This window comes from Grus americana, chromosome 2 (genome assembly GCF_028858705.1).
Source record: "Grus americana isolate bGruAme1 chromosome 2, bGruAme1.mat, whole genome shotgun sequence".
Lineage (NCBI taxonomy): Eukaryota > Metazoa > Chordata > Aves > Gruiformes > Gruidae > Grus > Grus americana.
The window spans coordinates 152,374,349-152,395,958 of NC_072853.1; the positions used below are offsets into that span (position 1 = coordinate 152,374,349).

At 38.1% G+C, this 21,610-nt stretch overlaps 1 protein-coding gene across 28 annotated transcripts in view; it reads left to right on the forward strand.

Annotated features, from left to right (window-relative positions):
• Nucleotides 1-21,610, forward strand: part of SVIL (supervillin) — a 140,640-nt gene that overhangs the window by 74,989 nt on the left and 44,041 nt on the right. For 14 of the 28 annotated variants that reach the window (XM_054814550.1, XM_054814549.1, XM_054814553.1 and 11 more), the window contains 12 exons: nucleotides 1,693-1,784; nucleotides 7,037-7,094; nucleotides 7,222-7,373; nucleotides 7,781-8,465; nucleotides 13,493-13,576; nucleotides 15,319-16,203; nucleotides 16,536-16,706; nucleotides 17,341-17,375; nucleotides 18,526-18,587; nucleotides 18,944-19,083; nucleotides 19,852-19,947; nucleotides 21,196-21,448. In XM_054814550.1, the coding sequence (XP_054670525.1) occupies nucleotides 7,087-7,094; nucleotides 7,222-7,373; nucleotides 7,781-8,465; nucleotides 13,493-13,576; nucleotides 15,319-16,203; nucleotides 16,536-16,706; nucleotides 17,341-17,375; nucleotides 18,526-18,587; nucleotides 18,944-19,083; nucleotides 19,852-19,947; nucleotides 21,196-21,448 (2,571 nt within the window). In that variant the 5' untranslated portion in view covers nucleotides 1,693-1,784; nucleotides 7,037-7,086. The remainder of the gene's footprint in view (nucleotides 1-1,692; nucleotides 1,785-7,036; nucleotides 7,095-7,221; nucleotides 7,374-7,780; nucleotides 8,466-13,492; nucleotides 13,577-15,318; nucleotides 16,204-16,535; nucleotides 16,707-17,340; nucleotides 17,376-18,525; nucleotides 18,588-18,943; nucleotides 19,084-19,851; nucleotides 19,948-21,195; nucleotides 21,449-21,610) is intronic. The other 14 variants (XM_054814535.1, XM_054814538.1, XM_054814561.1 and 11 more) reach the window with 6 other exon arrangements.

Consider the following 21,610-nt stretch of genomic DNA (forward strand, 5'->3'; position numbering starts at 1 on the left):
TTAAATTGATTTGACAAAATCAATTTTGGGATTTATTTCTAGTCTTAGGCCAATATTATTCACATTTTTCAAACTCATCCTCAGCCAAAAGGAGTAGAAACTGCTTTCAAATGGAAACTGGGAGTCTCTCCACCTAGAAGTTCTCCAGAAGCTGTGTCTGTAAGAAAATAACATATTGTGAGGCTAATGAAAATCATGAGTGTTTGCAATGTGGGGTTAGGCATATAGAAACATGCAGTTAACTGTCTGAGTCTCTGCCCAGTCACAGATGACACACACACCCATTTGCTGCTGTGTGCTATTTTTTTATTTTATTTTGGTTTTTGTTTTGTTCCATGAGAGTGTTTTCACCCTGTAAGGCTACACAGTTTTCTGTAATGGACGGCTTATTGCAGCTCTTCTTCTATTTGCTATTTTCTGTAGCGGCTAACATTGCTTTTCTTGGCGGCACCTGGAATAATTTCTGTAAGTGCCGTTGTTGGAGACAATTTGCAGCAGGTGGCATGGTGCCTGAATGTGACACAGCCCAGTTTCTTTATTGTCGTTTCAAGGGTTTTATTCTCTTCTCAATGTCTTCTTACAAAGCAATATTATTTATAAATGATAAAGAAGCAAATACGTCTTGGAGTTCATGTAAAATGTTATTAGTTATTATATGTTAAAACTCTCTTCAATGAGAAACATTCTTCTGGAATAGTGAGGAGAGAATTTTTTTTTTTTACTATTTTTTCTTTTCTAACCAAATACCTTTGATGAAATGGTATTCAATTCTTTAAAAAGCCATTAAAAAACTGTCCTAAGGAAGGATTTTCCAATAGTAAGGCTGTGCAATTTGTCTTATCAGAATGACAGTAAATCATATGGCACATCATTACCATGGCAAAATGAAGAGCCCAGGATCACTGTGGGGATTAGTATCTGTTACACCTGTCTACACAGTTTACTGAAGTTTTTAAGACTAGTATAAGTGTTCTTATGCCTGGTTGGGGTAGTATAGAAGTCATAATGGCAGAATACAGCAGTTCTCTCTCTGTTTTTAACAATTGGAGAGAAAAATCTCACTTTGTTTACCCCCAAGGAGGAACACTTCCTCCAAAAAGACTCTGTAGACAGTTAGTATCTACTTTAGACGATTGATACCTACATTTTACATTTAAAATTTGTATATGTAATGAACATATTTAAAGAAATATTTTGTCTCACCTAAATGGGCATTTTTGCTGTTTTGAAAAGTCAAAGCATAAAACTAAATGATCTGCTGCTCATATTAATGTATTATAAGCCATATAAGATCCAGAGATCAGTGCAGTAACAACAATAGGGCAGTTGTGCAGAAGGCTTCTAGGTGGAGTGTACATACAGTACTGCATTTGATGAAATATGTTTTAGTATTGATGGAGAATAATTCAATATATATTATTCCTAATGTAATTGCTAGTAGAGCATTTTGAAGGCAGTCTCCGGTCAGTAATTTAATGCAAAAATGTGTCACAGTCAGTTCCAAACAAGTTTCAAATTATGTTAGGTTTGGCTTTGTGAGTTTCTTGGGGTTATTTCTTATTTCATTCTTATGGAAAAATATTTTCCTTGGTATCTCTGTTAGACTGTCTTGCAGTAAATGGGTTGCATCTTGGCTTTATTTGATTTGTAGCAGAAACATCCACAGTTCTGTAAACCAGATGTTGCTTTCAGTTTTCAGAAGGAGTTCTCATTTGAAGATAAAGAAGAACTTGCAAACAGCACAAAGGATATTGATGCTAATCTCTTAGCAGTGCTTCCAAAAGGTAAGTAAGGGAGACACATTGTGAACACAAATGATAATTTAACAGCACATGAAGTTTAGTCTATGCAAGTGTAAGGCACAGTTAAAATCACTTAGACACAGATGTTTTGTAAATGAGTTTTCTTTTCCCTGTGAAGTATGCATAGGGGATGAAACAGGGTGAACCACAATGCTCTTTTACAAGGCCTTGTTACACTCCTGCTGCATAAAGTTCAGCTTTGTTTACCTAGTTCTCAGTAGGTTAAGAAGCAGTTGAAATGTGAAACTTCAGAGAGGTTTCTTTGTGCAGTTAGATTAATACTGAATTCCGAGGTATTAATTTGGCATGTAGTCATAGCTCTTTCCAGTCCCCTTCGGTGGTTGGTAGAATCACTGTGCTTGCATGACCAACTGACTACACACTGAATTTTAGTCTTGCATGCTAAAGGACCTGCAGTACATATGGGGTTTGCTATTAATGGTTTTTTAAACTTCTATCTTAGTCTGAATAATTTAGGAAGGAAACGGCAGTTCCATCTCTATCTTTTGAGACAATTGAGGTAGAGGTGAGAATTAATTCTCTTTAATTACTTAGAGGAATATCACAATCTGCTTGGAAATAGTTCTTGACCTGTAAAGGGTGACATTTGACTGAAGAACTACGTGTAAGTGGCATAAAGATGTTCCCTTCACTCAAGGATGTTGTGGATCTCAGAACTTCAATTAAAATGGTGTGTGTTCTGATGGTATTTTTACCCTTTTCAAACAAACTACAAGGCTAGATGCACTAATCCCAACATAAAGGAACTGGTTTGCTCTTTTATTGTAATTTGTTACGGAGTTCCTTTAGAAAGGAGCCCTTCTTCCAGCATAAAATTTAAGTGATATTTAAGTGATGTGCTTGTTTTTATAATATAGTCATTACAGATGTTCAGAAAGAGCCTTCATTGACACAGTTATGGAATGGAGTGATATGCATTTATACAATAAATAGTAAATAAATAAATAAATAAAATAGTGCTTCCTGAGAGCCCTAGTCAGTGGGAATACATAGTCTCTCATTATTCCATATACTTAGCCTTAGAATCATGCTGGCCAACAAGTTAAGTGTGAGAGCCTTCACTTGAGAAATTGCTTCTCAGTGAACTAATTTCTTTTCCAAGATGTCTTTATTTCCTAAGAAATTATGCTTATAATAAAGGCATCAGATTTGGTATGTAAGAAAAAGTTAGCAGTGGGAGCTGATGGTTACATTCTGAGGGGACTACTTGAGGCCAAACACTTTCTGAAACTCTAGGTTATTTGTCCCATCTAGGGCCTGACTTTGATCGAGATTTGCACGTGTTGGAAAATCAGTGGAATATATTTAATTTTCAAGTGATACAGAGTGAACTGAGGTTCGAAGAGTCTAGCTGCAGTCTCACATGTTGCTGCCTGCAATTAAGCATTGAATATATTAGTACGCTTCTGCTAGCATAAACAAAAGATAAATCCTTCTCCTGGTTTGTAGACCATCATCTTTCTAGGTGAGGAGAGGAGGAGTTAGGAACAAGACTGGATGGCTTCACTGTTGTGTTAAATTTTCCTCAAAATGAAAATGTATATACCCGTGTTACAATGGTTATTTCCCACCTCTGACAAATTAAGCCTCTGGCAAGTAAGCTTTTGATCTATGTCTATTCAGGCTTCACAAATGTATGTGCTCGCTCTCTACTAGGGACTTTTGGAAGGCTTGATTTAGTTTTTACAGCTTCTGTATTTTAAAAATAAAACTGTCACATGCCTGCAACTTTATCCACTTGTATCCCCTCTGCTGTTATCAAAGCGGGCTTTCAGCAAAAACATATTTATATTCTGTAACAAATGTTTCTATAAGAAATCTTTCACCTTAATTTGAGGAGTTTTAAAAACATTTTTACAAGGTGCACTCCAAATGTACTTTTTTGGTTTTTTTCTGGGGATGAGACATGGAACAATATTGCTTTTGCTAAATACTAGTATGGTAAGGTAAATTCTGCTCAGAAGGTCTACAGTCACCAAAATTAAGACAGTCTACCTTAGAGGGTATCCTACCATAGCATTCTGCTCAACATCCTAAAATAAAGCCTGAAGTTCAGGGCTGTTCCTGAACTGTGGCTGTTCTTCCTGTTGCCCCTAACTATACTGACCAACAGTGCTTACAAAGTGTGTTGGCATGAAGTAACTTAGATAAGGAGCTTTTACTGTGAAATTAATTATTTTAAGCTTCTTAGTCTTTTCTTGTATGCTGAATCAGATCTTTGTGCTACCTTTCAGGTAAAAGTGGTGGTGGTGTTTAACACTGTCATGGGTGTCTTGAAATGGTGTAGTTTCTGATGGTCATGTGGAAAAACATCCTATGAACAGATGGGAAATTGGCACCCACATATTCAGATTGCAAACTGAAAAAGAGAAACTCGATCATCTAAGCTTGCAAGGGCCAACCAGTGTCCTTGGGAGTAAAATTTCTCCAACTGGCTTTCATGTTTTGAAGTCAAGTATTTTATTCAGCAAAAAGAAATCACTAAAGTAAAAGACTTCCTGCATTTTATCTTATTTTCTTTTTTGTGCTGTTTTTCCTCACCTCCCCAGAAGAAGAATATTGTTGAAACTGCTTTCACAAAAATGGTCTGCAGATGTTGGCCAACCTAGCTGAAATTACTGTCTGGAATCTCAAGTGTGGAAAAAGTGTAAGGCAGCATAGAGTAGTCCCATGCTATTTTTGTCCCATCTTGTTTGGGAAGGTGTTGGAGAGATGCTTCATGAGGCCAGTGCTCTTTTTAGGACTGCAAAGCGGTAGTAGAATCTCTGGAACTTCAGCTAACACGTAGCAAGAGGGTGTTGAGCTAATGCTGCTGGGAGTTCTTTGGATGTTCCACATTTCTTGTATGTGGATGACTTCTAGTCAAGTTTCCTTTTTGGGGGAAAAAAGAAAGAAGACTTTAGTATATGAAGCCATGCTTTAGAGCTTTACTGAAGCAGTGTAAAAAACCTGTTCTCTGATGATGGTTTTAGGGACTGTATAAATCGGTGACTAGGGAAGAAAAATGATCAGGATTTGGATGGAATGTGGTTTTATTAACTGTGAGCTGTGGAGGCCTTTGACCTGTCTGAAGTGGCAGAACAATTATGGGTTTTGTTTTGACCATTTTATGTATGTATAGCCGACAGATGGAACACAAAAACTCTAATAGTCAGAGGAACAAACTTAAACAGAAGTAGATGTTGTAGAGGTGAGAGCAGCAAAGTATTTATGAGAAATCATTTCCTTTGGTGTGAATGTGAGATGAAGGCTGGTTTCATATGGATAAGTTCTCTGTTTAATACAGTTCCACTGCTAACACAGCTTGAGTAGGCAGGGCAGCAGCTGGAACTGCTCATGCATTGAGAGAAAAGTCTATGAAAACACAGTGTAAGGGCTCATCTTTGCTTTGGTGTTGCTTCAGAATGCAAATTTTGCATTGCCCCAGTCCAGTTCCCATCCGTCTCCAGAGATCTGTGCATGGAGCTTGCTGATGTTCAGTGACTATCTTGCTCTGTCAACCAACTGATCACCAGTGTAGGCTTCAATCTGCTTTGCTTAAGATGCTGAAACTTGGCATGGAAGAGGTGTCCCTCAGGTTAGCACTGTTAAGTAGCTGCATACTTAGCTACTCTGCACTGCTAGTTGCATCAAATGTGTATGTATTAGATTTTTTTCATGGCATGATTACAATCTGAGCTAACCTGGCTTGAGAAATTGAAGTGGATAGCTTGAATCTGCTTTCTATAAAAATGTAGACTAAAGGAGGTGTTTTGGAGAGTGGCCCAGTTGATTTCTTTCCCCTATTAATCACCCATTCTCTGTAGGGACTCATCTGTAGCCTCAGATGCTATATTCTCACCTTGTTCATGTGCTTCTCTGAGTAGTCACGGTCAGAATACATTTATTCTTGCTGATCCAAGACATTTTACCTGGAGTCCTAGTGGCTTTTTAGCACGTAAGGTTGATATGAAAGCCAATGTCAGTAGTATCTATCTGTATCTATGAGGTATGAGCACTGGTATTGACTACGCCAAACTTGCTGGATATGTGTCAGCTCAGCTGAAACCCTGACTTAGCTATACATGTAACCTCTTGCAGTGAAGGAAAGGGAGAGAAGGTGCACCTGACCTTTAAAAGGGTGGTGTTTCAATAACGTTTATCTTCTAAGTATCTAGAGCGATGAATTCTGGTAGGGGAAAAAGCCTGATAGATTTACTTCTGCAGTGGTGTGGAACTGTGTCTACTAGACACTCCTGAATCATCAGGCGCTGCTGCTGGCAATCTAGGGCTGATTTAGCAGGCTTGTTTTAGCTTTTGATCCCTGTGCCAAGGCAATGACATGGAGGGGGTGTGTAGAGGTTTGTTAGGCACACCCCACACACACACACACCCAGTCCACTGCATCCTTTGACAGCCCTAATGGTTTCTCTTCCTGGTGGTAAGAAGTCATACCGCGCTTGTTTATGTTGCACTCACTGTTCCAGTGTGGTTTGCAAACATCACTGATAACTGTGCACATATGTGTATATTTACAGGGATTACTTCATCTATCATGCCTCCTGTTGGTTCACAACTATTTTGTGAACAGTGACAGCTGTCTGCTAGCACATAACACCACCAAACAGTTTAGGGGGAGAGAAGGAAAGTATGTCCAATTAAAACTACAAGGGAAAATTAGCAAAGTAGAAAGTGATTATCCATGCAGGACTATCAGGAGGGTACACGGTAATTTGCACTCCAACTATGAGTCACTGGAATTCTTGGGATTTGCTCAATATAAGGGAGTGAAGTAAGGAATAGGGGATGCTGTTTCTCTTTAAACATAATCGGTCCCCAACCTTTGTGTAGACAGGGTAAGCAGTAATTCCACACTACCTGGTTTTGAAAGGGATTACTATAGCATGTAAGTTTGACCTCAGCTATTCAAAATACAACTTGCCTAGTTTATACTAGATCTTGAAAACTGCTAGGATGCATAGCAGATTCTAGCTTAGCCTGGCAGTACCTGGAGGGGAGGACTCCTTGGTATTTACATCTATGTGCCTAATGCACTTTTGACAATGCAAGCTTAATAAACTAGGAAAACAAGAGGAAAATGCTTGTTGCCCAACAAAAGCTATTTCAAACCTCTTTATTTGACTGTTCCTTCTTATTCTAAAGCATTTTGGCAAGTTTCTGTGAGTTTCTGAAACTTAGTAGCTTATAAACTGTATAATCTTTTGTTGTCTCAGTTTCAGAATTGAGAAAACTGTTTGAACCAAACCACCAAGATTTTTTGGAAATGAAAAGGTAAAAAAAAAAAAAGTCTTTGGCCTGTAAAACAAAACACACAGCTTGTTTTGTTACCTCCTCTTAGAAACTCTCCCCTCAAATCTTCCAAGATGCCTGATTTCACATTTTTCATGTCTTTTTTCAGAAAAGAGAGAATAGCTAGACGCTTAGAGGGAATTGAAAATGATACACAGCCTATGCTTCTACAAAACTGCCCAGGATCAGTCACACACCGTTTACTAGAGGAAGATACACCAAGATATATGCGTGCAACAGATCCATACAGTCCCCACTTAGGTAAGTAGTATATATCAGTCAATCTTGCATTGCTGAATTACTTCATATTTACTATCCTATCATTTGCGCAGTACAGGGAGAAGAGTTTCATGGAAGAGCTGTGGTCAGGGAGTTTTTTTAACTTGCCTTTTAATTCTCCAGTTGTCTTATTTGAAAAAAGTTGATTATCCATATTGTTTTAAAACAACAATAATTTGATATGAGACTTTAAAGAATTATACAGATTTCTTAATCATTTACATGTGCTTTTGGAGACATAAGTGCAAAAATGTAATGTGTCTGTGCAGTCACTAGTACACTTTCATTTTTAAGAAAATAGGAAGCTTTTAGTTCACTCAATGTGAATGGTGGGTAGGGTACTCGGAGTTTTGGGATGGACTTGCTCATATATGTTGTACTTTTGACAGGAAGATCAAATGAAGAGGAGGAAACTTCAGATTCTTCTGTAGAAAAACAACCCAGATCATCCAGATACCGAGCAGAAATCACAGGAGGTAATACAGAGCCCTTGTATAGCACAGGAAACATGGATGTCCAGGAACTAGAGTCAAAAGCAGAAAGAATAGCTAGGTACAAGGCAGAGAGGCGGCGCCAGCTGGCAGAAAAATACGGATTATCTCTTGATTCTGATTTGGATTCTGACTACTCATCCAGATATACACGGGCAAGGAAAGATCCTGACAGCGTGGAAAGAAAGGGAGTGAAAAGTGAAAGGCAAGATGATGAAAACAAGGACTGTGGCTCCCTGTATTTGTCCAGGACTGAGACAAAGGAGTCAAAGAGTGCGATTTCTGAATCCAAAGAGTACTCTAGCCATGAAAAAGATGGTGTTCCAGATAAAGAAGACCTCTTAAATGAAAAAAGTGATAGAAAAGCAGATGATGACAGTGCCATTAGACAGGCTTCTGACCCTTCAGCAACCTTGGATAGTTCTGTCTCCCTTTCGCTTTCTGGACGAGAATCTTCCTCCTATAACAAAGTGCCAATATCACCAAAGCAAACCCCCAGAGAGTCCCTTTCTTCACCAAAGCGGGCAGCCTCACCAATCCATTTGCAGAATGACCAGCCCTTGCACAGTAACATCAGACAAAGGTAAGCATAATTTTTGTTTGTTTATACAGTAGATTCCTTTATGTAACCTTCTGCAGCAGTGTCTACAGTATTTATGAGAATGTATTTAATGTATTTATTACCCTTGAAGAAAGTATTTAGTGGCTTTGGATGTCTCAGGCTGGATTGGTTGGGTTGATTGAATCACAGTGTATTTCTGATGCAAGGAAGTGGCTATCTATTTCTATGATTAGCTATGTCCTTGGTTTCACTTTATATTTATAGAATTTATGCTAAAAATAGGCCCTTTACAGGGGGGAGTGGAATAACTGATGTTTAAGATATTTACACAAATTAGAAATTGAAGCAGTTGTGGTTCTAAATCTGCCTTTTTTTTTTTTTTTCATAACCTGTTAGGGCAAGCCTTTAACTTTTTTCCTTTATATCCTGTGCTTGTTTGGGTAGGGGTTTCCAAGTAAAGGCAAGTTGTTTCTCTGTGAAGATTTTAATAGCTTCATGACAGCTTCTCCCAAAATGAAACAGGCCTCAGAGTTAAAAGCTGAAAATTGTCTTGTGTCAGTTGAAGTTATAGTTGATTTGTTTTCCTGCTGTGAAAGTGAAAAAACCCTTTTGAACTGTGATAGTTATTCTTTCAGATAATATTGGGGTATGTGTGTGAAGTGGCAGAGGGGAAAGTTAAAATTCCATGCTGAATTTGGAAAATGTAGCCTCCCTTGTGGTATGCTGATTTACTTCAGATTTGACAAATTTACTCCAGTAATAGGGTAACCAGATTCTTCCACAAGGGGAAAAAAGAATTAGTTTTCACTAATTTCACATTGTAGTTTCACACTGTAGTGCAAAAAACAGACTGTCAAAATGTTATGGTGACACACAATATGTGACTAAGATTTTTTTAAAAGTATGGTTTTCTCTAAGTGTGATTCTTTAATTTCTAGGGAGGTGGACAAATGGAAAATAATAACTGTAAAAACTTAAGTTGCAGCTAAGAATTACATAAATAATGAGAACTTAATTGTAAACACATCTGTATCATGCTGAGCAGTGCTGACTGGAAAAAACTGAAATGAACAGGCATAAACTGAACTGTTTACACTTTTTGGCATTTTTTGCAGTAGGTTCAGAAACAAGCTACCTATAAAGGACTTTTTTATCATAGAATCATAGAATGGTTTGGGTTGGAAGGGACCTTAAAGATCATCTAGTTCCAACCCCCCTGCTGCGGGCAGGGACACCCTCCACTAGACCACAAAGCCTCATCCAACCTGGTCTTAAACACTTCCAGGGATGGGGCATATCCTTCCCATCAAAATCACAAAACTTGATTCTTATTTGTTGTGGCCTTTCTTATTAACTCATATAAACATACCTTAAAGTTTGAATGAGGAAGTAGTCTTCCATGTCAAAGGTTAACCACCTGGTGGATTGATTAAATAATCTATTTACAGTGCCTGTAAACTGTTCAGGTGCACTTAGCCTTCTTTTTTGTTTCACTTTATTACATAGGACACACTAGTAGTAGTCTTTTAATATTTTTTTCATAGCTTTTCATTATTCAGGTGACTTCTAATCCTGCTCACGTTCTTTTACATGGATACGTGGCTATATGAGCTATCATTGGACTCTCCCAATTAAGCCAAAATTTTAAATATTGTTATTTCAAAAAAGCCATTAGAGGGAAAGTAAGTCAACATAGTTAGGAAGTACTATCTTATATTTAGTTTATGTTTTAAGCTTACAATTCTGCTACTACAGTAAGGAAAACAGTCATTGCAGAGTCATCCGTACAACTGAGACCAGAGTTGTATTGAAATTCCTTGAGCTGACTAGGTTAGTCCAGGCTCCAAAAAACTTGTCTCTGAAGCAGTCTCAACTCAAATACTACAAAATATTATCCCTTACCTTCAAATGGTCAATTTGACATAAATCTTTTGTCTGATCCAATTACTGATAGGAAGGGATATTGAAGCAATGGAGCCTTGACAGGTTGTTTTCTTTGTTTTATAAGGTGAAGGAAGGGACAAAATTTTCAGCCTTAGGAAAGCAAAGAGAATAGCCCATCAAACTTCATAGCCAAGAATGTGTCTGCTACAGTGTAAAAAGGGGTTTTATTTTCTTTACTCTCATAAAGCAATCCTAGTCCCTGTTTCTGTGAGGGGAAACCAATGAAACACTGAACAATGAAATGCCTTCTAGGTTATCTCTTCCAACTCAGGAGAAGCTGCGCTGCACGCAACGTTGGTGGGATGGCAGTTGTCCTGGTGAAACAGCATACTGGCTATAGAGAGACACCTGAATCCACTCATTCACAGATTAGCCTTTAATGTGGAGAAATCAGGTCTCCTTATAAAGTTCTTTCAGTTTTAGCTAACAAATGTGTTTTTTCTAATGCAGCTCTACAAACCAGTTACAAGTTCAGACTGAGCAGGCTGAAGGCATTATCAAATCATTGACAAATTCCAGCTGCTTCTTTTTTAAAGCTGCCACTTCTGGCATTACCTGGGGTTTTTTTGGTGATAAAAGATGCTACAAAAGTTGGGTAGAAGAGAAATAATTAAGGAAACAGTTTTTTGAATGGGGACATACTTTTTCATTTGTTAGAAGTTATATGTCCCTATGAGATCTAATGCTGTGTGAAACACTAAGGGATCGGCTGTGTTTGGCAAGCACTGGAGACAGGCCCCTCTGCAAGGTCTTCCTTTTTTTGAGACTTAGTTGTTTTCCATTTCCAGTTAATGAAATGGTAAGATCCATTTTCAGGTGGGTTCTGATGTTAGGACAGTTCCAGAGTTTGAACACCTTCCCATTTGTGGTATGGTTGTTTTTACTTCTCTACTCTGCAGCAGTGCCATGCTAACAAATGAGAGACTGGGGCAAAAGCAGCAGGCATAAGTCATAACTTAATACACATTGCTGACTGCATTATCACTAATTTCAAGATTCTTTCTGGACAAGGCTTGAGTCAATACTTGCATAAAACTATGAAAAACAGGTTTCCCACAACTACTGTCTGATCTTTTGAAGGAAATAATTTGCACCCACCAAGATAGGTGTAGCTCTTACAGCAGCCAAGAGTTTAAACTTAGGATTTGGTCTGTTGTTTGGATATGCAGGTAGGCAGTAGGTGGTGTTTTAACAGCCAAGTTGCCAAGAGCCCGTTCTTCATTTTAATACCCCTGACAAGTTCCAGTGCCAGTGCATACTCACTGGTGTGATATTCAGACATTTAAGAATAACCTCTCAGAAACTCTTGTCCCTGTTTCTGAGTGGTAAAGAAGTCACTGCCTATTTCCAGGCAGTCTGTTTAGAGTTACTGTGTGGTAGTCTCCTACAAGGCCATTTGCACAAGCAAAATAAGGGCTAACACCAGCTTTCCAGGTGGCTGCCGTCTTGAAGTCAGTTCCACATTATATAGGTTGCAAAATTGGTTTGGTTAAATTTAAATTTGCTGAATTCAAATTGGAAAATAAATGCAGCTTGCTTTAGAATACATATGAAAGCTTTGTGCCTTCAGTCCCAAGACGATTTAATAATTAATCCTATTATCCATCACTCAGAAGAAAACAAAGTGCTGAGAACGTATCATTTGACATTGTCTGCATTTGGCTGCTGAAGTGGCTGATTAACTGTAAATTCAAAACATGGCTTGTGTTCTTCTGACTGCTGTCTTCAAAGGATGAATGATCAAGTACAAATAATCACTGCTTGGGCCGTGCCCACTATTAAAAAAGTGCCAAAGTACACATTTAGAGACGAGAAGGAAGTTTGCTTGTTTAAAGCAATTCCAGCTACCTGGTCAGCTCCTGTTAAAGGATTTTACCTCTTATTTGGTCAGTTCCTTTAGGAATTCAAAACTATTTGGAAAAACAAAAGGTGTTTTAACCGTAAGTGTTTGACTTTGTTCTAAGCTTCATTTGGATAAGGTGACAACTGCAGTAAGAGTTCTCAAATTCAAACTTACTTGCAGTAAATGCACTGTTATCTTAAGAACAGTCATTGATTTGACCTTTTAAAACTATTTTTATTAGAAGACCAGCTAAGAAAAATTGAAGTAGATGACCTGGAGCTTAATTTGGGATTTTCATCCCAAATGATTCTACTGCAGTGCTAGGAGTTCTTTCAGATGTAGCTATAGGTAATGGAAAGCAGCCTGGCCACTTGTCACTTCCAGGCAGTTTGTTTGTAAATGTTAGAGTGGGTGGACAATCTGTGCTTGCAAAGTTAAACTTACTTGATGTGACCTACTGTTGCTGAGGGACTGTAGATGAAGGTGGGCATTAGGAAAGTATTTGAGAAACTGTACTAGATAGTCTGCAGACAGCCTTTCCTGTGGGGCTTTTAAAAGCTGCAGTGCTCTTGTTTCTTTTTATGCTTTCAGCTCCAAAATGGAAACAGAATAAAGTCAAGACAAGATCAAATTGGGAGTTACTTTGGTTTTTAAGCTTTTTCTTTCCCCTGTCACCCAGTGACACAGAAGGTTTTAATTGAGCTAACTGGGTTTGTATTTCTGAAGCTTTTGTGATACGGGTTTAGAAGAGGAGAGAGGGGTTCCGGCTGCTCCCGAGAAATTCTTAGAAAGTATGATATAGCCATCTGAATTTCTAACTTCATTAAATTGGTATTACTACTTTGTTTTGGACCCAGCAGTCTTTACCACTTTAAACCACACATTAAAGGAACGATTTTAGCAACTTTTCCAGGTGTCCTTATATAAAGCCTTCCAACTGACCTAAAATGGCAAATGGCAAAAATAAGACTGTGTAGTTGCTTTCACTTCTCAAATTCTGAACAATGTGCACTTGGTAAATTTACCTGTGCAGAATATTCAACATTCAGAACAGCTTTTAGATGTTTGTGGAATTAATATGATAGTTTGTTTCACAGTTTATCACCTTTCAATGTGATGAATGTGCTATGCTTTTATTTTCATGAACAGTCCTCTGTGATTAATTGAAAAACAAAAAAAGCGGTGGGGAGGTAAGATTGGGAGAAAAAACAGGAGCATGTGTTGAGAGCTCAAAAATTACTTGAAGTTCTGTTTTCTGTAGTAGTGCAGGGAAAGCAAAACCTGAATGGTTTCTTCAGAAAGATTCAGAAGGGGACACACCTTCACTTATCAGCTGGCCCTCCAGGTATCATAAAACGTAGCTGTGTGGCTAACAACCAGACTATAAACCTCCCCTTTCTTTCCCTTTGCTCTGTCTTCATTTAACACTTGCTTTTAATTTTCCTTTAACAGCAGCAAGTTAGAAAGTGTTGTTTCTTACGGATAAACAGCTGTTGAAACTTTTCTGAAGCATCTGCTTTTACTGTAACTTACAACCAATTGGCATATCGATGAAGAAGTACAAATGCCCCTAGCTTCTTCCACAGCTACTATCATTCTGGCTTCCACTATTTTTTATAACTTCTTATCTTATCCCACTTTGTACTCTGCAAATCAGCAGGTTTTGATACAACACACCAGTCCATCTTAGCATTCCCTACAATTAATTCCTTGAATTCCAAAGAAGGTGGTACAAGAGAACTAGAAAAAATTATATTGAAAAGTAAAGAAAGATCTCAATCAGAGCTACAAGCAGCTGCTTTCTCACAGTTCAGTAACACATACCGTTAGCCCACCATGACAAGCATTGCAGGAAGATTCTTTTCCATGTTCCTGATTAAATTCTTATAACGCAGTACTAACATCAGTGTGGATGTTCTGGAGAATGCTTGGTACGTGTAATTTAAAGAATCACTTTTTCAGACTGAACACACTTTCCGTGCTTAAGTAACTTTGAGAATGGGGAGGAAATACAGGGGTTTCATTTTTAATACTGTGTATGCAATATTTACAAATTCTCACCTTGTAAGCTGTCCAAACACTCGGCATATCTGTAAAACTACAGGAGAGCTTACCTGCGGTTGTAGTCATAGACCAAAGGCTGCCTCTGGCTGCACGTGCTTGCCTTCCGTTAGTGGAGTTGCATTAAGTGTCTAAAAGTAGAATACGACTTTGGTTTGCATGGATGTTAAAGAAGTCTGGAGGTGTTTCTAGAAAATACACTGAAGTAAGGTAACTTTTGGGTACAGTCCTGTAAGTTTTGCATGTTAGAATGTAACGAAATGTTCTAAAACAGAATGCCTGGGGGGTTTTTGGTTTTTGTATTTTGTTTATTTTAAATCCTTTTCTCCCCTGCAAGCCCTCTGAAGAGCAACAGCCATGCCATAGTTTCACTTTGGGCTTTAAGGCTTGTACTTTCAACGTTTTTTCTCACTTACTGAAACAGGTTATGCTACATGTAACACATTTTAGATGTCTTATATGATACACAAAAGCACAAGTAAAAAAGTCTCTGGCAAAACATCTGAAGGGCTAGGTGGAGATAACAATGTGTTTTTTCATCCTTTTCCCCCGATGCAACAGCATCTTGGTATGACGTAAGCTGCCCAGTGTTTAGACATCTTCAAAAATCTGACTACATACATGATTGACAATGGAATTTGCAATTTGAGGCTAACCCAACACTTTGATAATATAAAAAGCAGTTTTGATCATCTTGTTTGTTTGAGACTATGGGTATGTGCTGTTTGACAAATGCAGTTGTGACCTCATGGGAACATGCTGTACATTTTCAGAGCTTGCTCAGTTACCTTTCTCAGGAGTCATGCATGTTTGAGGGCCTGAGAATCACTTGAATGTTTTTGAGCAATGTTACTGCTAAGATTCGGGGGGGGAGGAAGGGGTTGCATCATAAGATTGCTTTCTTTTATGTATCGATTGCTTTTTATTTTAATATGATATTGCTGTCTATACCCACAGTCGGTGTCTGTGTTCCTTCCCAGATTGGGGATTGCTGTTCACAGCTTTAATCCTTTTTCTTTCTTAAAGAGTAAAAGTTAGAGAGAAACTGGTGAAAGAGGAAAGTGCTCGTGGAAGCCCTGAACTTGTCACAGACACAGTATCTCAGAGAAAATCCCATCCAGTGCCAGCCCACTACATGCCTCTTCAGACAGAAACGTCTGCCTTTGATAGGGTTATAAATCAGCCCATCAGTTCAGTCCGCCAACCAATACATGGCTATATTCAGCCTGCTGGCATTGCTCACACAGCTCAGCTGATGGCAACAGAAGAACCACCAAACATCTCTGTTGGCAGCATCCTACCAGACAACGTTAGCCTCTTAACAAAACCGTCAGCAGCCACTGCATCAGAGAGTGAAAAGAAAGAGGCACTTGGTTATGGAGCAAAGCCCGATGAAGAAGATTCCTTGGAGGGTGAACAGGCTTCCAAAGGCAGAAGACCAATTTTGCCATCTGAGATTCGCAAGCAAGGGAAGAATCATGAAGGCCTCTTCGGAGGAGGAGAATTGGATACCCCCGTGGGGAGTTCCTCTGTCACAAGCAAGCTGAAAGTTAACTCAGAAGTTCAGAGAGAGCTGGAGTGCAATAAAAGGCAGGCTCCTGAGCAGCAGTTTAAGACCCCTGAGACCATAGAAAGGAGTGAAGCTGTTATGTACATACAGAGTGGGTCTGTATCACAGCCTGCCAAGGCAAAAGCTCCTGTTTGGAAAGTGGCAACAGCAAAGCATAAAGTCCTGACTCGCTCAATGTCTGACTATACTGTGGCTCCTAAGCTAGAAGCTTTTAAAAGTAAGGAGAGCATGGAAGCAAACGCACCAAACGGTGAGATTGGCATGGTTGACACAAAAGTCTCTGTTGCCCAGCTCCGTAATGTCTTTCTGGAGACTGCTAATGCCAACAAGAAAATGGAACTGTAGGTGACATTTCAGACATATTTTCGTGTGAAACTTGCACGTCCTTGGCAAAAATTACACACACTCAACATCAGTTGTGTTCGGCACTTAAAGCACACAGCTTAGCTCTCACCAGTGTGTATTGGAGGCTGAGATGGTTTGAATCCTGCTTTTGTGCTTCTGCTTGCTAGTGCAAGTTGTGATGTGGGGTAGCTGGAATGTGTACGTCTGCGCATGTTACCGGAGGAGCATGCAGAGTGATCTCTAGTGAATTGTTGAGATGCTTAAATCTATGCTTTACTTCTCTCTTCTATTTTCTTTTCTATGCACTTTCTATCATGTGGTTTAAAAGTGAATCTCGGTTTGAGATGTCAACGGCAGGTAGCACTTTGTCTGCCAATGGTGACCGTGAAAGAGGGCCACGAAGGCCGAGGCGCTATTTTTCTCCTGGTGAAAATAGAAAGACTTCTGAGAGATTTAAAACTCAACCTATAACATCAGCAGAACGAAAGGAGACAGATAGGTAGGCACGTATGTAGTTCTGTGTAGCATTCTGGTGCAGGTAGACATGAACAAGCTTGTCAAGAGACTTTGTAAATTTATTAGCATAAACATTTTGCAAGGTTACTGTTTCTCTTTAAAAACAATCAAGTATTTGTTATAGCTTCTTATAAAATAAAACCCTAAACACCGCCGACAAAACCAATTCGTTGCAAATCCCCCCCACGTAAAATGGCGAACAGTGAATCATCATGAAGTATTACAGCTGTCTGGTTCTGTCTAATGATAAATGCTCTTGTCTGTTTTTATATAAAGAGTTTCCTTTCCATCTACTCTGCTTTATCATTTACTTTTTTTGTAAACAACCAAAACTACATATTTTCTGTTTAAAGAACTGGCAGCAAATCTTAGACTTTTATCTTCTGCAAGATGAACTGGAAATGATTTTCCTTTACTGTTTCTAAGTTTGGCTGCAATTGCTTGCCTTTCTGCTTTATTAAAGGATGTCGAAGTGGAAACTGTTGAAACTTGAAAAATAGATAAAGTTTTCCCACCCTTAAGACTTTTGAGGTCCTGCTACTTCAGATGGAGTTTGAATTTAATTTTTGATGTCTTGTTTTCAACTAACTTCTTTCTGTTTGATCATTTTTCACTAGGTCAATTTTGAGTGCAGAAATACCAACTGCTGAAGGTATGTTACTATACTATTTTCTATGGAAGAAATGGGAGCAAATGTGTTTTGTTCTAACTGAAGAACTATTTGATAATGCAAACAAAGTCCACTTGAAAATAACTATCATGACCTATCATATGTTTGAAGTACTGCTTTTGCTTAGGCCATGTCTGCTACAGACTTGATTTCAAATTTATTTAAGTCCAAAAGTCTGTCTATGGATACTGAACTTTGTATGGGAGGCAAGGAGGGGAATGGCTTGACACTCTTCAACATAGTTAGGGGGTTTTTTTCTGATTTACACAATAAGCAAGGTAGTTAGTGGGGAAAAAAAACCCACAACACATTTTAATCAGTGGTCCAGGACTAATAACTAAAAAAGCCTTTACTACAGTGTGAAACTAATATTGGTAACATGTTTTCTAGCTAAGGAGGTTACAAGATGCTGATTATTAAATTATATAATTCAGTCTGCCATCTTGCTTCTCTTTCCCTCTTGTCACTCTTGGCAAGTCTGGCGCAAATTAAGTGGGTAATCTCATGAGCAGCTAAATTTAGATCTAATGCCTTATGCTATTTGAAAGCTGATATTCTTTGAGATTCTCTGAGATGCTGGTTCTTGGATCTGGAGGATGCTGATTTCACCTCCTAAGGATACCAGTTGGGCCTCTGAGAAATGGGGACACAAGGTGGTAATCAGAATGACCAGCTTCCAGGAGACACCATCTTGTATGGTCAACTGGTAGGACATAGATGTTCTATACAGCAGGGTGAATACTGACTCTTAAGACGGTCTTTCAGTCTAATGATCTTCTTAGTCCATGTGTTATCATAGACTAATATAATAAGCTTGATTATTCATAAAAGTTCTTTGGATAACTTGAAAGCACATGAACTGTCCTGAAGACAAATCTTTTGCTCTCAAATCCTGTTAAGAATTTTTCTCTGATGCAATACATGTAAATACAAGTAAAGTTTACACAATTTCATTCATGGTAAGTCTTTTGTTAAAAGGGAGTAACAGTCAGCTTATTTGCTGGTGGTGCTTCTTGTTTTAGTAAAACATGATTTTTGAGGAGTTCAGAAATCATTTAGTCAAAAAAACTCTTGCACTTAATATGAGCTTGATTCATTACATTCAACCTCCTTTTTTTTCCCCTTTGTGTAGATGAAGAAAAATTGGATGACCGAGCCAAACTAAGCGTAGCTGCAAAGAGGCTGCTTTTTAGAGTAAGTATTACATTTTCTTAATAGAAGACTGAATTAAACATTTCATATACAAGATGCTGAAGAACCCAAAGTGCATTAGAAGGAAGTGTAATGCAGTTAACCAAGTCCATGCTACATAATTTTTTTACTTCATCTTGCCTACCTACACAGTAGAACTGTTGCTCTAAACCCTTTTTTAAGAACATCATGTGTAGTTAGTTTTAACTCTGTGAGGCCTACTGTGCCATTACATCTTGCTTCTGTTTCAGAGATGGGCATTTGGGAAATTTACTACTTTGCATGTAAAAAAGCTAAAAAGAAAGTACTGTTTTAGAACATTTCTTCCATGGTTTTAATTATGACATATGTCCTCTTAGGAAATGGAAAAATCATTTGAAATGAAAAATATTCCTAAACCACCTACAAGAAGTTCAGCAGTAGAGAGAAGACTGCGGCGTTTGCAGGATAGATCGCACACACAACCAATTACCAGTGAAGAAGTGGTCATTGCAGCTACGTAAGTCTTGTGCATATGTCAACTCTAACTTTGGTTCCTGATTTTAAATCTGGGAATAAGTTCCATATATGTGGTGTTTACAACTTTGTAGCAAGGAAAACATTTATTGTTAAGGGCCAATTTCCTTGTGAACCGCAGGGGAAGCTATATTGAAATTCCTTTTAGAAGTAGAGGGACTAGTAAAGCATAACTTGTATGAACTGTAATTTGGCAGAAAGCTTATGAACCTGTAGATTAGGTAAACGGGATTAATCATAGTCTTGGTTTGTGACTCAAATGAAAAAGATACTTTGCGCTGAGGGAAATCTGCACAATTTCTTATGGAATGTACTTGTATTGGGGAAAACCTTTTACACTATGAAATCTCAAATGTACTTTTTGGAAATGCATTTCTTGCACTCTGGTCACACATAATGAAATTTTCCTAAAAAAAAAGGAAAATCATTTTTGGGGAAAATTAAACAAAGGTGAATGGATGTTCGCCTAATGATCTACTAAAAGATAGCTTATGTTATGGTTAATCAGTAACTTCAAGAGACAACCTGTTTGCTCCTCTAGGGTTTTAGTTTTTTCAAAGTATTTGAAGTTATTTTGCAAAGGTCACAGCAGATAACTCAGTTAATTAAAAATCATTGCTGTTTGTTTTTTTCTGTTTTGTTTTGGTTTGGTTTTGGTCTTTTCTGTAGTTAACACTTAATGTATTGCTTTTCTTAATGCTTTTTTCTTCTCTCTCCCTGTGAATTTTCCCTCCTTGGCAATTCTTTAAAGTGAATCTACCCCTGCTTCACGTTCTGTGAATACCCACACAGTAGTGACAAGAGTACCTAGTCCCACTGTAGTTAAGAGCACTGTACAACCTATCAGGTACTGGGGGGGATAAACATGCATGTTACATGGAGCACAAGATTCCTCAATAGCAGATGCATCTTTAAAGTCTTGAATGTCTTTTCAATGTGTCAAGTCAATACTCGTTTCAAGAATATTTACAACATTCATCAACTTCTTTTATGTTTGCATGATAAAACAATGCAGCTTTTTCTTTGTCAAGCATCTGTTTTCAGGACCTTTCTAACCACACTTACCTGTTCTAGAAACATATTCTTTGTGAAAGAAATGAATTTGCATGTGAGCAAACCTAGCAGAACCCTCTTTGCTCTTGTACCTTTTTTTATACAGTAATGTCATCTTGAGATGAAAATACCAAAGCTGGGTGCTTGATTTCACAAGCAGTACATATCCTCTTTGTCTGTCTCTACATATATTTTTTTAGCTTGCAAAATTAAAGGAAAGATAAGAAATTGCACCACCTATAGGTAAAGTTGCAGAATACTGTTTGCCTGTTCTGAATGACAGAATTTTAGCAAAGACCATGACAGGGAAAAAAAAAAAAAAAAAGAAAAAAGAGAATACTACTAATTCCATAAATGTGGCTGGATCTAGCTAGAGGTGAATAAAATATATTATTGTAGAGACAAATGCAGTTACAGCTTTTATGAATGAATGTGTCTGCCTTCAGCATTGGTCAAACAATCTTCAAAATTAATGGCATATATTTCAAAATTATTTTTTGTTGTTGAGTTACCCCAGATAACTCAAAACAAAAGACTGTCTGAATTCTGTTCCACTTCAAATTGTAAGAGACATTACATTTTATGCTAACCTAAAAGCAGCACTAACTTGGAGTTTAAATCCATCTTTTAAATGTTTTTATCATATATGCTCCACAAATTATTTCTAATAAAATTGAATTTTACATAAATTGCACTGTAGGACCCATGTTTGTTCTACAGCAGGCATCTCAAACGTCTCTCTATAGCTCTGTATTCTGTATAAAGAGATTGGTCTGAAAAATCTCTCTTCAATCCTGAGTTCTCTTTTTAAAAAAATGTTGTGTCCTAATCAAATGGATTTGTGAATGGAAATTTAACTTTTTTTAAATCTTCAGCTGTTGAATTAGAATTCATCATGCCAATGTTGAACCACTGCATAACCACTTAGGCTGCTATATTACATTGGCTATTGTGCTTCATGTGCAGTTCTGCTTCTCTCAGGTTGAGACTTTAAAACTTCATGAGGGCTTTTCAAAACTCATTTCCAGTTCTGTTTCTTCAGCTTGCAGGCATCAGCACACCAAAAAATTTTAGCTAAAGAGGAGATAAGGGCAGCCAGAGAGGCGATGGGGCAAGATCAGTCTGATGAACCAGATTCTTCCACCTTAAGTTTGGCAGAAAAGATGGCTTTGTTTAACAAACTGTCTCAACCAGTATCCAGGGCCATCTCCACAAGGAGCCGAGGAGATATTAGGCACAGGAGAATGAATGCTCGTTACCAGACTCAGCCAGTCACTCTTGGAGAAGTTGAGCAGGTAAGTGCAATCTTGGCTCTTTTTCGTTTGTTTCTTTTTATTGGAGAAAACAGCTTCAAAGAAAAGATGCCATAACAGCTGGCTGAGCTACACACTAGGGTCACGACATGCTCACAGGAAAAAGCTTGTCAGGAAGCAGTCTTCTGACACTGAGGAACAACA